This window comes from Oncorhynchus mykiss, chromosome 26 (assembly GCF_057628025.1).
Source record: "Oncorhynchus mykiss isolate SJ-2025 chromosome 26, ASM5762802v1, whole genome shotgun sequence".
Lineage (NCBI taxonomy): Eukaryota > Metazoa > Chordata > Actinopteri > Salmoniformes > Salmonidae > Oncorhynchus > Oncorhynchus mykiss.
The window spans coordinates 21,007,949-21,022,106 of record NC_143047.1 but is presented as its reverse complement, the minus strand read 5'-3'; the positions used below and the strand labels follow the sequence as shown (position 1 = coordinate 21,022,106).

Below are 14,158 nucleotides of genomic sequence, written 5' to 3'. Positions count from 1 at the left end.
GAGATCACGAAACCCGCGCGGACTGGGCTGCATTACGGTCCCATGTACCAATGAAATCCTTTATCGGGGGAAACCCGGAAGAGGATTATGGAGAGAAGGTTACACAGAGCAGCGTTATGGCGATCGTCTTCTGAAGCAATGTAGACAAAGCGGTCAAAAGTACACCCATGTTGATCTACAGAGGCGCAAAGTGGTCTCACTCGTGACGGACCGACCATTTCGCACGCACCCCTTCATGTTAGTGAAAGTCCGTCCATGTTCTTTTCCAATATTTTGCGTTGTTGCATTGAGACGTAAATACTCAGCTGTATTTTAAATACTTCATAATCTTTATCGCCTGCGAGAGACATGGGGAATGGAATGAACAAGGTAGGGGCCTTTGTGTTTTTGTTATTAATGTAGCTGTTCTGTTCAATGGCTTTTGATTGTAGCAAGGCACTTCCTCCGAGGAGCGTAAACGTTGAACATAGAAATGCGCGGAATAGATTGTCATGTGATTTACATCATCCATCTACATGCAACCCTGAAGTCCCCTGAATAAAACTAAAGGGAAGGCTATTCATCACACACTGTCACTTGATGTAATAACGTGATACCCTAAATCAAAACCTGTATAAGTTATCAAATAGCCCGTCTATTTTGACTGTTTTAAAGCCCGTATTGTCATCTGTCAATCGTTGGGTGTTTAAATGTTTTGTGTATATACAGTACCAGTCAATGGTTTGGCCACACGTATTCATTCAAAGTTTTGCTTTTTATTTTTTACTATTTTCTACATTGTAGAATAATAGCGAAGACATCATGCTTTGCTGCTTTGCATAACCAGCATGGCTATCCCAGTACTCTGCAGCGATATGCCATCCCATCTGGTTTGCGCTCAGTGGGACTATTTATTTGTTTTTCAACAGGACAATGACCCAACACACCTCCAGGCTGTGTAAGGGCTATTTGACCAAGAAGGAGAGTGATGGAGTGCTGCATCGAATGACTGTTTCTTTATGATATGTTGGATAAAGGAATAAAGACAGACACCAATGTCAAGTTCAATAGCCTTGTTTGTGCATTGTACACGTGGTGTCCCGCAAACAGTCCAGCTAGTCAAATACCTATCAACTATACTCCGTAACATCATCCTTTTCAATAAAGTGCAAACATAAAGGCATAACATTTAAATTCTTAACAGTCAACTCATAACAATTGAAAAAGCATGACATTTTATTTTTACTTCAGTTGTCATCTTCCTTTTACATTTAAATTCATTTTTTTAATTAACGGAGGACAAGTTAAGTCTCTTGCTTACAGAGTAAGCCTGTCCGGTGGCTTGCACAGCCGACCCACCCGTGAGTAAGTCTGGGCTCTGACAGGGGTAAGATTAGGGCCACGAGCTGGAGAGCTTAGTGAGGTAGAAGCCTCACCTTCAGTTGGCTCGTGTCAATTCTGCACCCCTCACCCTTAGGCCTGGACTGTGATCCAGCTCATCTAGGTGAGTGTATGGCGTGTTCTGGTTTGTCTGCTCTGCTACGCGCAGATCCACCCGATTGCGACGATAGAGGGAGCCACCAACATCCACCAGGTAAGAACGTGGTGCAACTCTCTGCAGGCATGTGCCCAGCCTCCAAAGTCCTGTGTGGTCTCCCGGCAGCGGTTTCATCCTTATCGTTTCACCCACCTCCAGCTCTGGTAGGTCTCGAGCAGTCCGGTCATAGAAGCACTTGGCGAGCTGCTTTCTGTGACGCAGTTTGTCCGTGATGCCAACCATGACGCAGGGCTCAAGTAGCTTGTTAGCTACAGGGATGGTACACTTCAGATGTCTGGACAGAAGGCGTTGTGCTGGGCTGCTGTCCATGTTTTCGGTGGGTGTGTTCCTCCACTGTAAGATCGCTTTCCATGGGTCATTGCTGTCGCGCAAGGCCCTGCTTAACAGGTTTTTTTTTTTTTTTTTTCAATCTTGACAGCTGACTCTGCCTTGCCATTTGCTTTTGGGTGTCTTGGAGAGGTGGTCACGTGGTCAAACTCCCATTCTGAAGCGAAATGCTTGAACTGTGCAGTGATTTGTGGGCCATTGTCTGTGATGACCTTGTCAGGCTGACCTTGCCTTGCAAACTGTGCCTTGCAGCGCTTTATGACCGTCTCTGCAGACAAGTCAGGGAGCAGTTCAATTTCCCAAAAGTCAGAGTAGTGATCAACGATGAGAAGATATTCAGCCACAGACAAAAGGACTAAGTCCATGCTGACGATTTGCTAGGCCCTTGTGGGCAGTTCGTGTGACATCATGGTTTCCTTTTGCTGTTCATGAGCGTACTCGTTGCATGTGGTACAGTTGCTGACAAAGTCTTTAATTTCTGCTTGCATGTTTGGCCAGTATAATGTAGCATGCGTCACCTCCAACGTGACTGGAGTGTATGCGGGTAAGCATCTCTGGATGTAGTGATTTGGGAATAATGACCTTCTTACCTCTGAACAAGACACCATTTTGCACGCTGATCTCATCTCGAAAGGTCCAGCATTCTCTCACTGTGAAAGGTGTCTCCTCTTTCAGGTATGGACAACCTGCGAGAGCCATGGACTTCAGTGACTGTAGGTGTTCGTCCTTGTCAGTGTGTTGCCTGATCTGAGCTAGGCGGTGATCTGTGACGTTTAAGTAGTCTGCCTGATTAATCTGTTGAACATCTTGTTGTTCCTGCTGTAGCGAACAGATGGCCTGCCGCTGATAGACAGTGCCCCTGCTAGTACATTGTGCTGTTGCCCTGCTCAGTGTGTCGCTGATGTACATCTCTGGTCCTGGCTTGTAAATGACCTTCAGGCTGTAGTTTTGCAGAGTCAGGAGCATGCTTTGAAGCCTCTTGGGTGCATTGAGGAGAGGTTTACTGAATATGGCAATGAGTGGTTTGTGGTCAGTTTCAGCGGTGACCAGCTCTCGACCATATAAGTAGTGATGGAATCGCTGGCAGGAAAGACGATGCTGAGGCACTCTTTCTCAATTTGTGCATAGTTTTGTTCGGTGGGGGTGAGTGCTCTTGAGGCAAACGCAATGGGCTGGCCTTCCTGCATAAGGCAACATCCAAGTCCCCTTTGGCTGGAGTCGCTCTAGATTGTGACAGGCTTCGTGACGTCCTAGTAGCGCAACACTGGCATGGATGAAGCCAGAGAAGCCACTGCCATGGTGTGTCTTTATCCAGCAACCTGCGCAGAGGCTCACAGACTGCTGATAGGTGTGGCATGAACTTTGCAAGATAGTTTGCAAAACCGATGAGACGCTGTACTCCTTTTGCATCAGAGGGGTTTGGCATGTCGAGGATCGCTCTGACCTTGTCTGGGTCCGGCTTCAGGCCTTTTGCCGAGAGAATGTGGCCATGGAAGTGGATGTCTTTCACCTTGAACTGCAGCTTCTTCAGGACAAGGCGAAGCTTAACTGATCGGCAGCGCTCCATCAGTGCCAGGAGCTTCACATCGTGGTGGTGTTCTGCTTCTTCGTCTGTGTCACCACAGCCTACGATCAGGATATCATTGGCGATGGGTTCAATGCCCTTGAGCCCAGCCAGTAACTCGTGCTGCTTGTGTTGGTATACCTCAGGCGCCACTGAGACACCAAACGGGAGTTTGAGCCAACGTTTCCGACCCCAGGGGGTCCAGAAGGTAGTCATGAAGCTGCTTTCTTCGTTTCTTCGTTCAGCTTGCATTGAAGGAATGTATCTCGGGCAACCTCCAAGGTGAAAATCCTGGCCTTGGGAAGCTTATAGAGGACATCTAGTGTCGGCATGATGTAGTGGGATCGTTTCAGTGCTTGGTTCAGATGCTTTGGGTCGATGTAGACCCTCAGCTTCTCTTGTTTAGTAAAACTATGACCATATTGCTGATCCAGTCAGTTGGTTCAGTCACAGATGTCATGCGGCCATCGGCCTCATACTTGTCCAGCTGGGCCTTCACAGCCACTTTCATTGCGCAGGGCACATTGCGAGGAGCACACTGGACTGGAGTGATGCTCTCATCCACTTCAAAGTGTACCTCCCCAGGCACAGATTCAACGGGCATGTTGAATACATTGTCATATCTGCTGAGTAGTTGTTCTTTGGACAGGGGTCCATGCTGGACATGGTCCACAATGTGCAGGTCATTTGGTACAGAGAACTGCATCAGTCCCAGGCGTTCGCATGTAGAGCCTGAGAGGAGAGGATGTTGACTGGTTTTCACAATCTCAAACTCCAGCTTGTGTTTGCGTCCCTGTATAACACATTCGGTCTCAAAGGTGCCCGTAGAGTACAGCTTTAGTCTAGTATCGCTGGGCAATAGATGTGTCAGGTGCCAGATTGATTTAGTCTTTGTAGCTCATTACGTTGCATGTAGCACTGGAATCCAGTTGACATTGTTGTTGTTTGTTGTGTAATCGTAGTGCCACAAACCATTTCTTCCCTCTTGAGTGTACAGCTCCAATGGATTCATGCATGTAACAATGACCTGGCCTCCACAATCACCCAACCTCAACTCAATTTAGATGGTTTGGGATGAGTTGGACCACAGAGTGAAGGAAAAGCAGCCAACAAGTGCTTAGCATTGCTTGTTTTGTTTAACACTTTTTTGGGGGTTAATACATTATTCCATTTGTATTATTACATAGTTTTTATGTCTTCACTATCATTCTACAATGTAGAAAATAGTAAAAAATAAAGAAAAACCCTGGAATGAGTGGGTGTGTCCACTTTGGACTGGTACTGTCTATATTACACATCTTAGTGTCCTGTTAACAGTGATGGGAGTGTCCAGAAGCACCTCTGGACACCACTGTAATTCCACCCTGACTGAAGCTCTAGGCTTATCTGAATTTCAGAGGACACTAACATCATAGGCAGGCATATACTTTTTATTTTGACGTCTTAAATAATGCAGGAGTCTTGTAATGTCTAGATGAGATCATGATCGAATCGCTACAGCTTTATTGCACAGCTTTGTGTCAACATGGCCTTAACCATCAGAGTTGGTTCAGTGCTCCTCACTCCCAGTCATGTCAGGCAATACTATGTATTACATGCCCTATAAGGCTTGACATAGCTATGAGAACGGTTCCTGTTTGTTTTCTCAATTGGGAAAATACTGTTTGACCAAACTGGACACCTGAATACGTCCTACGACCATAGATAAGGAGCATCACTAAGGTTAAGGCCATGCTCAAATTGTGAATATCTAACTAGTGAAATGTCTCTTTGTTTTCCGATTTGCAGGTTGTTGATGGGCTCTACCTGGGAAATATCAGAGGTGAGAACAGGATTCTGTTGAAATCCATTCAGTTGTTTTATATGTTGCACAGTCAGGCATCCCACCCAAGATGCAACACACACTAATCCACTAGGTGTGGCAGCAGCAGCAGAATCCAGGGCAGCTTTCAAAGAGACTCAGGCATTTTCTTCTATTATTGACGCACACAAGCTTTACGTTCTCTGTCCTTATGTTGTTGATACGTTACCTGTAAGGTACGGTCAAATCTTACAAGGGAAGAGATAACAAGAATATCTAGTGAGTGGACTATAGTTATGTACAGATCAAAATAGAGTAGCAGAAGGTTATACGTGTACTGTAGCTCAATGAACTAAGGCATGGCCTGAATTAAGGCTGCTGCATGCATCATACTGTATCCATCAGTAGAATATGGCACATTTACTCACTCTGGTAGTGTTGGTGATTCATCTGCTCCTAGCCAAGGGGGTTTCTGCCCTACCAGCTTAATGTGACGTCTACCCTGCCATAATTTTAGCCATACTAATGATGGCTTCACAAGATGGTCCAAGTAGCGCTCACACACTGAAAATAGCTTTAAGTGACAAGGCCAAATGATTGCTACCCAAATTACAGTCACACAGTCACAGATGCTGCTTGTGGGCAGACACTCCTGGGTCTTAAACACTTCAACAGATCTCTCCTTATGGCATTGCTTTGTCTACTGAGGGTCTCATAGAAATTCACTGAGAAGAATCACTGATCAACATTTTCTCCCTCCCTTCGTCTTTTCCCAGACTCTGAGAACAGAGAAAGTTTGTCCCAGAACAACATCACCCACATCCTGTCTGTGTATAACAATGCTAAACCCGTGCTGGAGGTGAGTGGGGCAGGCAGCCATAGAGGACACAAGGCCAGTTTCACAGACGGACTGAATAAATTGTTGTCTTGAGTCAGGCTGGAGTAGGCTTCATTCTGGTTTAGTTGGTCAAGAACTGAAATGGGATTTCATGACCATTGACCATAACCTTGAATAACATGTCTTACATGAGTCAAACCTAAATATTTAAATGATTTTTAACTTCCTCATACTCAGTCAGTGAATATGGGATTTTGTCTCAAATTCTAGAGAGACATCTAAGAACGTTTTGGGTCAGTATTCAGTTCCTTGGATTTGATTCATGGGAATTGTGTAGTGTAGTGAAATCTGTACATTTTGTAAAAGTTGAAAACAGATTTTGTAGTACACATTTGAAGCCTGCTGGGGGTAGTGGTGTCTCACAGTTTAATACATACCAGTGACATTGGACTGTAGAACTTTAGACAAAGCATTAACGGTTCATTAAAGCACTTCACTCTACTTGAAGCATCAAATTGTTGTTTTACTTGACCTATGGGGTTAATTTATAATACTCAGTTGAGTATGTGTGTGCATTTACAACGTGCAGTTGACCACACACCTTACCGGCTAATTGGCGGAAAGTGAATGATAAACAGCTGATAAACTGTACTGTGAAACCATGTAGATGATATGTGTTGTGTGCAGAACAAAACTGACCCTTGTGTTTGTACTCCTTTTTGTTTACCTCTCACAGGACATGACCTACCTGTGTATACATGCAGCTGATGCGTCTAGCCAGAACCTGTGAGTTACCACGCGCACACACACACACACACACACTATTCATTGTCAAACAAATCGACCAACACAAGCCACTCCACTGTGTGCCATCGTCAGAGGTCCCTCTTTTCTTCCTGTGAACAAGACATGACTCGTGTCCATTTTTTCATATTGTTGAACGTAACTCTTCAGTTTGACTCCAGGGTGTCACGCAGGCAGGAAAAGTAGATTAGTCACTTTGTCGTTGAAACAACTGAAATAAGCCTGGAAGTCTTTTAAAGGTTCCTACAGTATGTATCAGTTAGAGTTAAACAAGGTACCTATAGTATCAAGTCAGAGACCAAAACAGTAAAATAAAACACTAAGACCTGATAATCTAAAGGACTCTGAGACATCTCAGTTTGACTTGTCTGGCTTTGCTATCAGAGCAGGAAAGAGTGTGGAGATGGTGCAGTATTTTAAATGGCTGTAGTTTTATATAGACCCCATCACCACTGTGTGAAATGAGCTAGATGGACTGCTGCTGCTTCACGTGTGTTATCAAGTCACCCTCTGCCATTATAGCGGCAGACCAAACAATTTACTTCTCTGTCTCTAAGCTGCTCTCATGTTTGGTGGGTCGCCATTGGCATACTACCATTTAGTATAAATACTGAAAATGTTATAAAACAAGTTGCAGAAATGTAACAGTTGAAAATAAAAACTAATCAGGGGTTGGAACCGAAGAGAGAAAAAAATGCCTGGAACGTAAAATAACGTTATTAAAGAGTGTCCTTGCTTTTAAAATAACAGTTCTGTTCCAGAACAGTATGGATCACTTTCATTCCCGGTTCCATTTCTGTTCCTTGAAAAATGTCATTATTTTCCGTTTTTGAGTTCTGTTCCCTGAACCGGTTCCAACCCATGAAAATAGTAATACAAATGCTGTAACACACGAGAATCATTTCAGTAGTAAGGGAGACTCTAGTGTTGTGGTCATTGGAGGCAGGTCTTTCATGTCACTTGATTACACTTTGTGGTTATTTGAAAAGAAAAGTAGGGTCAGAGTCCCCCTAGCATCACATGGTAACCCTGTGATGTCTCTCCAAGTGACTTGACAGCTGAGGGTAGAGTCCCTGTAGCACTGAGAGCGTTCTCCTCAGCTCTGCTCTGTGTGGGTGTCCTTCCTTCCACCCATGCCATTATCACTTTCACATTCAGTCTTTAGTTGAATATTTTCCTGGTATTTAAAACATGTTCCATCCTGAGAATAAATCACTTTTCTCTCGGGCACCCGATATTTCCCGCCAAATCCTTAAGTGTCATTCCAAAGCATGTGAAACAGTGTACCAAACATTAGGAACACCTTCCTAATATTGACTTGCTCCCCCTTTCCCTCCGAACAGCCTCAATTCATCGGAGCATGGACTCTACAAGGTGTCAAGCATTCCACAGGAATGCTGGTACATGTGGACTCCAATGCTTTCCACAGTTGACTGGATGTCCTTTGGGTAGTGGACCAATCTTGATACACACAGAGTATTGTTGAGCGTGTTACAGTTCTTGACACACACAAACTGGTGCACCTGACGACTACTACCATACCCTGTTCAAAGGCACTTAAATCTTTTGTCTTGCCCATTCACCCAATGAATGGCACACATACACAATCCATGTCTCAATTGTCTCAAGGCTTAATGACCAAAGGCTCGTATTTTTGTGTTTTATTATATTAGAGTTAAGTATATGATTTGATGGAGCAGTGACTGAGCAGTGGTAGGCAGCAGCAGGCTCATAAGCGTTCATTCAAACAGCAGCTCTTAGCAATGCTGGGATGCACAGCGCTGTTTATGACTTCAAGCCTATCAACTCCTGAGATTAGGCTGGCAATGCTAAAGTACCTATTAGAACATCCAATAGTCAAAGGTACATGAAATACAAATGGAATAGAGAGAAATAGTCCTATAATTCCTATAATAACTACAACCTAAAACTTCTTAACTGGGAATATTGAAGACTCATGTTAAAAGGAACCACCAGCTTTCATATGTTCTCATGTTCTGAGCAAGGAACTTAAACGTTAGCTTTCTTACATGGCACATATTGCACTTTTACTTTCTTCTCCAACACTTAATTATTTTATTTTTTTACATTATTTGAACCAAATTGAACGCGTTTCATTATTTGATTATTATTATTATTATTTATTTATTACTAGAATTACACTCCATGTTCAAACCATGAAGCTGGGAGAGAACATATGTTGCTGGTGCAGGACGTGTGGCCTACAAAGTTACAATTGTAGGCTAGTGAATTTGATTTAATTTGTTGTAATTAATTATTATTATTAGGGCTGTGGCTGTCATGAAAATGTTGTCACCTGGTGATTGTCAAGCAAATAACTGCCGGTTTCACGTTAATTGACCGTTAATAAACATAAACACATTGAGCATCCACGCATAGCCTACTGATGCAGACGTTTGGAACATCTACATTTTAAAAAGTCTAATAAATCCATGTACTTTAACCTACACCATCACAGTGAATCCATTATTTATTTTAGACCGGTCTAAACAAACATGATATGAAGAAAATGTAATCTATTTCAGAAGAACAGAATAACATGAATTGTCCTTATGTTTGGCCCTGATCTGGCTATATGGTAAATTTAGTCTTATTTATGTAACTTTAGTTGTGGTAGAAATGTTGGGTTATATGTTTAGATTTTTAATACATATAAAACATTCTAATGATGCTACTCTAATGATGATTTGAAAAAAGTTGCATGAAAGGCATGAGCTCTGCTTTGTTTTTTTTGCACAGGTTTATTCACAATTTGACAAACACTTGATAATGCCTAAAGTTTCCCGGCTGCATCCCCTCTGTCTGGCCTTAATGCCCCCAAAAGTTTCATGCCTTTTGTGGCCGTTGTGCCCTTGGGCTGAATATAATTATTATAATTCCCTTGCTGCTTGCCGAAGCACCTCTCACTCACATGGCTCTGTGACAGTCTTTCTCACAGGTCACAAGTGAAGATGGACACATCTGGGATGCATCTGCGCACGTCCGTATCCAATTCCCAGGTGCATTTTGAAGATATTGGAATAACTGTCCACATTTGCTTTTCGTCAGCCAACAAGATGAGTAGGCCTAACGAACAGCAAAAGCACGAGCCTATGTCAATCTACTATCCCCCATAGTACAAAAGTTGACCTATTCTGTGTGAGAAAAATAAATATTCCAAGTCTGGGACAGTTGTGGGATGTGATAAATCCCAAATGAATCCAACCACTAGCATCAAAAAACCTGTTTTAAGCAATGTGCCTGACGCAACTGATCATAATTGTTTTGCGTAAAATGTTGATAAACTATTAGCCAAGTTTTTCACATTACAAGCACAGCAATGTGCACATGGTAGTAGGCTATACGCGTGAATGTTCCATTATCAAAAGTGACTGCAGATGCGATTATGCAGTGGCGGATTTAGGTATAGGCGACATGGGCAACCGCCCAGGACAGCATCTTGCCGGGGGCGGCACGGGGCGCCCGCACAAAAAAAACGGAATGGTGACATTTGTGGGATCGGTTTTCTATCGCTCCTTTGCACGTCACGTCAATGATATCATGTCACCGTTTGGGACTGTGGGTCAATTAACCTTGTCGGACTGGGCACCCTGATTCTCGTTTGTGAGCTAGGCAGGCTACTGCCATGGAAGGTCTCCCACTCAGAAGTACGAGATGGGGAGGTTGTCGGGGGTAGGTTGTCCTCAGGTCTCCCCACTGGAAGCCCGAGATAGAGGTGCGCTATTTGATAGGGGGAATCTATCGAATAGCGCACCTCTAACTTTGACTTTACTGATTGCATTTGTACTGTACAATCACACTACGAAATGCTACCAAATAACCACAATTCCTTCATAATACTGTTGGACCGTCACAGAGCCATAGTTTCACAGACAATTTGTTGCATTTTTTTTCTTGTTTGTGGTGAAATAGTTAAGAATACTATAAAACCAGTTTGCACACCACCAAGGTGAATTGGTTTAGTCTTGACTCTTGGTTGACAGTGTTGGGGGATGGGTTATGTATTGATGCTCAAGTGCCAAATCAACACAATTTTGTTTCTATTTGTCTAGTTTTAAATGTTATGATTATTTATTTAGCTCGCTGCTACCGAGTCGCTATAGTGGCTAACGCTATCTCCCGGCTAGCAAACATAATTACTCCAGCTACACTACCTCTTTTGCCAATTGGCCTGGACCCTTTGTCGACACGGAGCCCCACCGATCCATCACGACTGGTCCACCGACGTAATTCCGTCCGATGTGCCCTCAACCCGGCCTTTGCCGAATGTCGGTGTAGACGCTTCTGCTAGCCCCGGCCTGCTAACTTTATGAACGCCGTGTCTCCCGCTTGCAGTAACGATTACCTAACGGCGTCCCTGTTTCATCTATTGCTGTTCACTGGACCCTGTGATCACTTGGCTACATAGCTGATGCCTGCTGGGGCCTGTTGCACAAAAGTAGAATTAAGACATCCGGGATAAATGACTCAGCTGAGCTCAATGAAGCCAAAACATGTGCGTCCAGGCTTAATTGGTTGCACAAAGACCAAGCCAGGATGAGCAGACACGGATTCATTAAGCCAGGTGAAACCAATCCTGGATAGGTGCGCGCTCACGGCTCACTCAAATAGACCCCGCCACAGATCACAGATTAACTGATTTACCATGGCAACTAGAGCCGCGTACTTTTCCCCGTCGGAAGCACAAATCCTCATGGAGGCATACGAGGAGGTAAAATATATAATTAAGAAGAAAGGCAACACCGCCAATGTGATAAAGCAAAGAGAAAAAGCGTGGCAAAGTATTGCAGACCGCCTGAATGCGTAAGTAGTGCACAATTACACACTCACCGCTCCGCTGAAACATCACAATTACAATTCAAATATTTAATTCACATCTCCAAAAATGCAGTTGTACTGTAATTATGAAACGGTTAAATTTTTTATTGAAATGCACTGCAGATATGAGTGAAATTGTGTAAAGTAACTCCATCACACTGTATAAAGCTATGATACATTTTTTGATATTTTTACTGAAAACAAGACAAAAATACCAAGTAATTTTTTTGCAGTGTGACTCCATTAAATGTGTGTGTGTGTGTGTGTGTGTGTGTGTGTGTGTGTGTGTGTGTGTGTGTGTGTGTGTGTGTGTGTGTGTGTGTATTAAACATGAACGGGCCAAAACGGACATGGCAGCAGGTCAAAATCAAATACAAGAACATTCTGCAGAATGGTATGGTCCCTGACTAATATTTAACAAAGCACAAGCATATATTGTGGGGCCTTCACCAGCCATGGACTGGGACAATCCGGCAATCTTCCCTGATGACGACAGTGGTCGGCTGCTGAGGGACCAATATGTGTTGAATTATTTTAGTTAGTATGTGTGCTTTCAATTTTGGTTAAGTATGTCCTGCGGTGGCAGAGGAATTTGGGTTTTTTTGGGTTCGTTTTTTGACGAATTTGGCCTCTTATGATGTTTGTGCGGTATACTGTGTGTAATACAAGGCTGCAGGGAGGCTACTGCATCCATTCATTTGTCTGTTCAGTTGATGTGTATGGATTTGTCCTGCATTTATTTTAGTGTGCAGACATGCAGGGTGTGTTATATACAGACCTTTGAATGTGTATGTATCATTTTGTATAATATGCTTGGATTCTGTGCTTTCCATCTTGTAGAGTCACTGTGACTTCAGTTTCGAAAGGAGCTGATGGTTTACCTGCTTTGTTTTGTCCTTATTCAATAAAGGAACATAATGTTACACATTGTGTTTTTATATTCATATGGAATGTGTATTTGTTTATATGACAGAGTACTAGGGCCACACTGAAGAAAAAGGATAAAGTCATAAATTTATGAGGCTGGTTCTTTCTGCAGAAAAGCTACATATTGTTCTTACAGTTTTGATACTTATGACAATGTGATACTTAATATTCTGGCACATCAGCATGTCTTTGTTTATGAAACCATACTGAAGTACAATTTCACGAAATGCCCCACACCTGTCATTTTAACAACTGTCCTCCTTTAAAACAACTGTTTACAATATTTTGACTTGTGTTTTTTTCCCCTCTGTGGCCCTAATATTCTATCATTTTATATATAGCCTTATAGTCTATGGGAAACTGTAAATTATCTAATGATAGCAACATCTAAAAATCATTTTTTATCCAAAATCATTGAAATGAATGATCACAAACGTTTAAATAATAACAGTGGGTCTAGTTATATGTGATAACAATGTATAGTGAGCAGTGAAATAACTATTGGTTTCCATTTGTGGTGACTGCTGACTGACATTAGGGATGAGATTAAATAGATCCTGGAATTTAGCCTGGTCTGGAGCAGGCTAGCTCCACAGAATAAATCTCCATGGTAATTTATACCATAACATATCCTCCTGCCCCCTATCCATCTTTAGTGCAACCGGATTACGGATCAATTGAGCCAGGATCACCAAGATATCCTGGCTTAATCCCTTATCCTAGTTTTGTGCAACAGGCCCCTGGACTGTTCATTAATCACGGTACTCCATTTAGTTTATTTTGTTTGTTTGTCGGCCCCAGCCTCAAACTCAGGCTCTGTGTGTAGTTAACTGACGCTCTCTGCCCGTTCATCGCCTTTTTACCTGTTGTGGTTGTCTTAGCTGATTAGCTGTTGTCTTATTGTCTTAGCTAGCTCTCCCAATCAACACCTGTGATTGCTTTATGCCTCACTTTATGTCTTTCTCTAATGTCCATATGTCTTGCAAACTGTTGTTTAGGGTAGTTATCATTGTTTTATTTTACTACGGAGCCCCTAGTCCCACTCAACATGCCTCAGATAGCTCTTTTGCCCCACCTCCCACACATGCAATGACCTCACCTAGCATAACTTGTGCCTCCAGAGATGCAACCTCTATCGTCACTCAATCCCTAGGTTTACCTCCACTGTACCCGCACCCTACCCCTGTCTGTACATTATGCCCTGAATCTATCCTGCCACGCCCAGGAATCTTCTCCTTTTATTCTCTGTCCCCAACGCACTAGACGACCAGTTTTGATAGCCTTCAGCCGTACCCTCATCCTATTCCTCCTCTGTTCCTCGGGTGATGTAGAGGTTAACGCAGGCCCTGTGTCCCCCCAGGCGCTTTCATTTGTTGACTTCTGTAACCGTAAACACCTTGGTTTCATGCATGTTAACATCCAGAAGCCTCCTTGTTTGTTTTTCTCACTGCTTTTGCACACTCCGCCAACCCTGATGTCCTTGCCATGTCTGAATCCTGGCTTAGGAAGGCCACCAAAAAT

At 43.2% G+C, this 14,158-nt stretch overlaps 1 protein-coding gene and 1 long non-coding RNA gene across 4 annotated transcripts in view; both read left to right on the top strand.

The window, feature by feature from the left end:
* The first annotated feature begins 49 nt into the window (after nt 1–49).
* The window catches only part of LOC118936478 (dual specificity protein phosphatase 22-A), a 34,179-nt gene continuing 20,070 nt past the window's right edge, over nt 50–14,158 (top strand). For 2 of the 3 annotated variants that reach the window (XM_036963608.2, XM_090222428.1), the window contains exons 1-4: nt 60–369; nt 5,217–5,250; nt 6,006–6,088; nt 6,804–6,853. In XM_036963608.2, the coding sequence (XP_036819503.2) occupies nt 349–369; nt 5,217–5,250; nt 6,006–6,088; nt 6,804–6,853 (188 nt within the window). In that variant the 5' untranslated portion in view covers nt 60–348. Of the gene's footprint in view, nt 370–5,216; nt 5,251–6,005; nt 6,089–6,803; nt 6,854–14,158 lie in introns of all 3 variants that reach the window. The other variant, XM_036963609.2, reaches the window with a different exon arrangement.
* On the top strand, nt 11,357–12,635 carry LOC149971419 (uncharacterized). The gene is made up of 2 exons (XR_016492281.1): nt 11,357–11,695; nt 12,068–12,635. It is a non-coding gene; the product is annotated as an uncharacterized LOC149971419 (long non-coding RNA).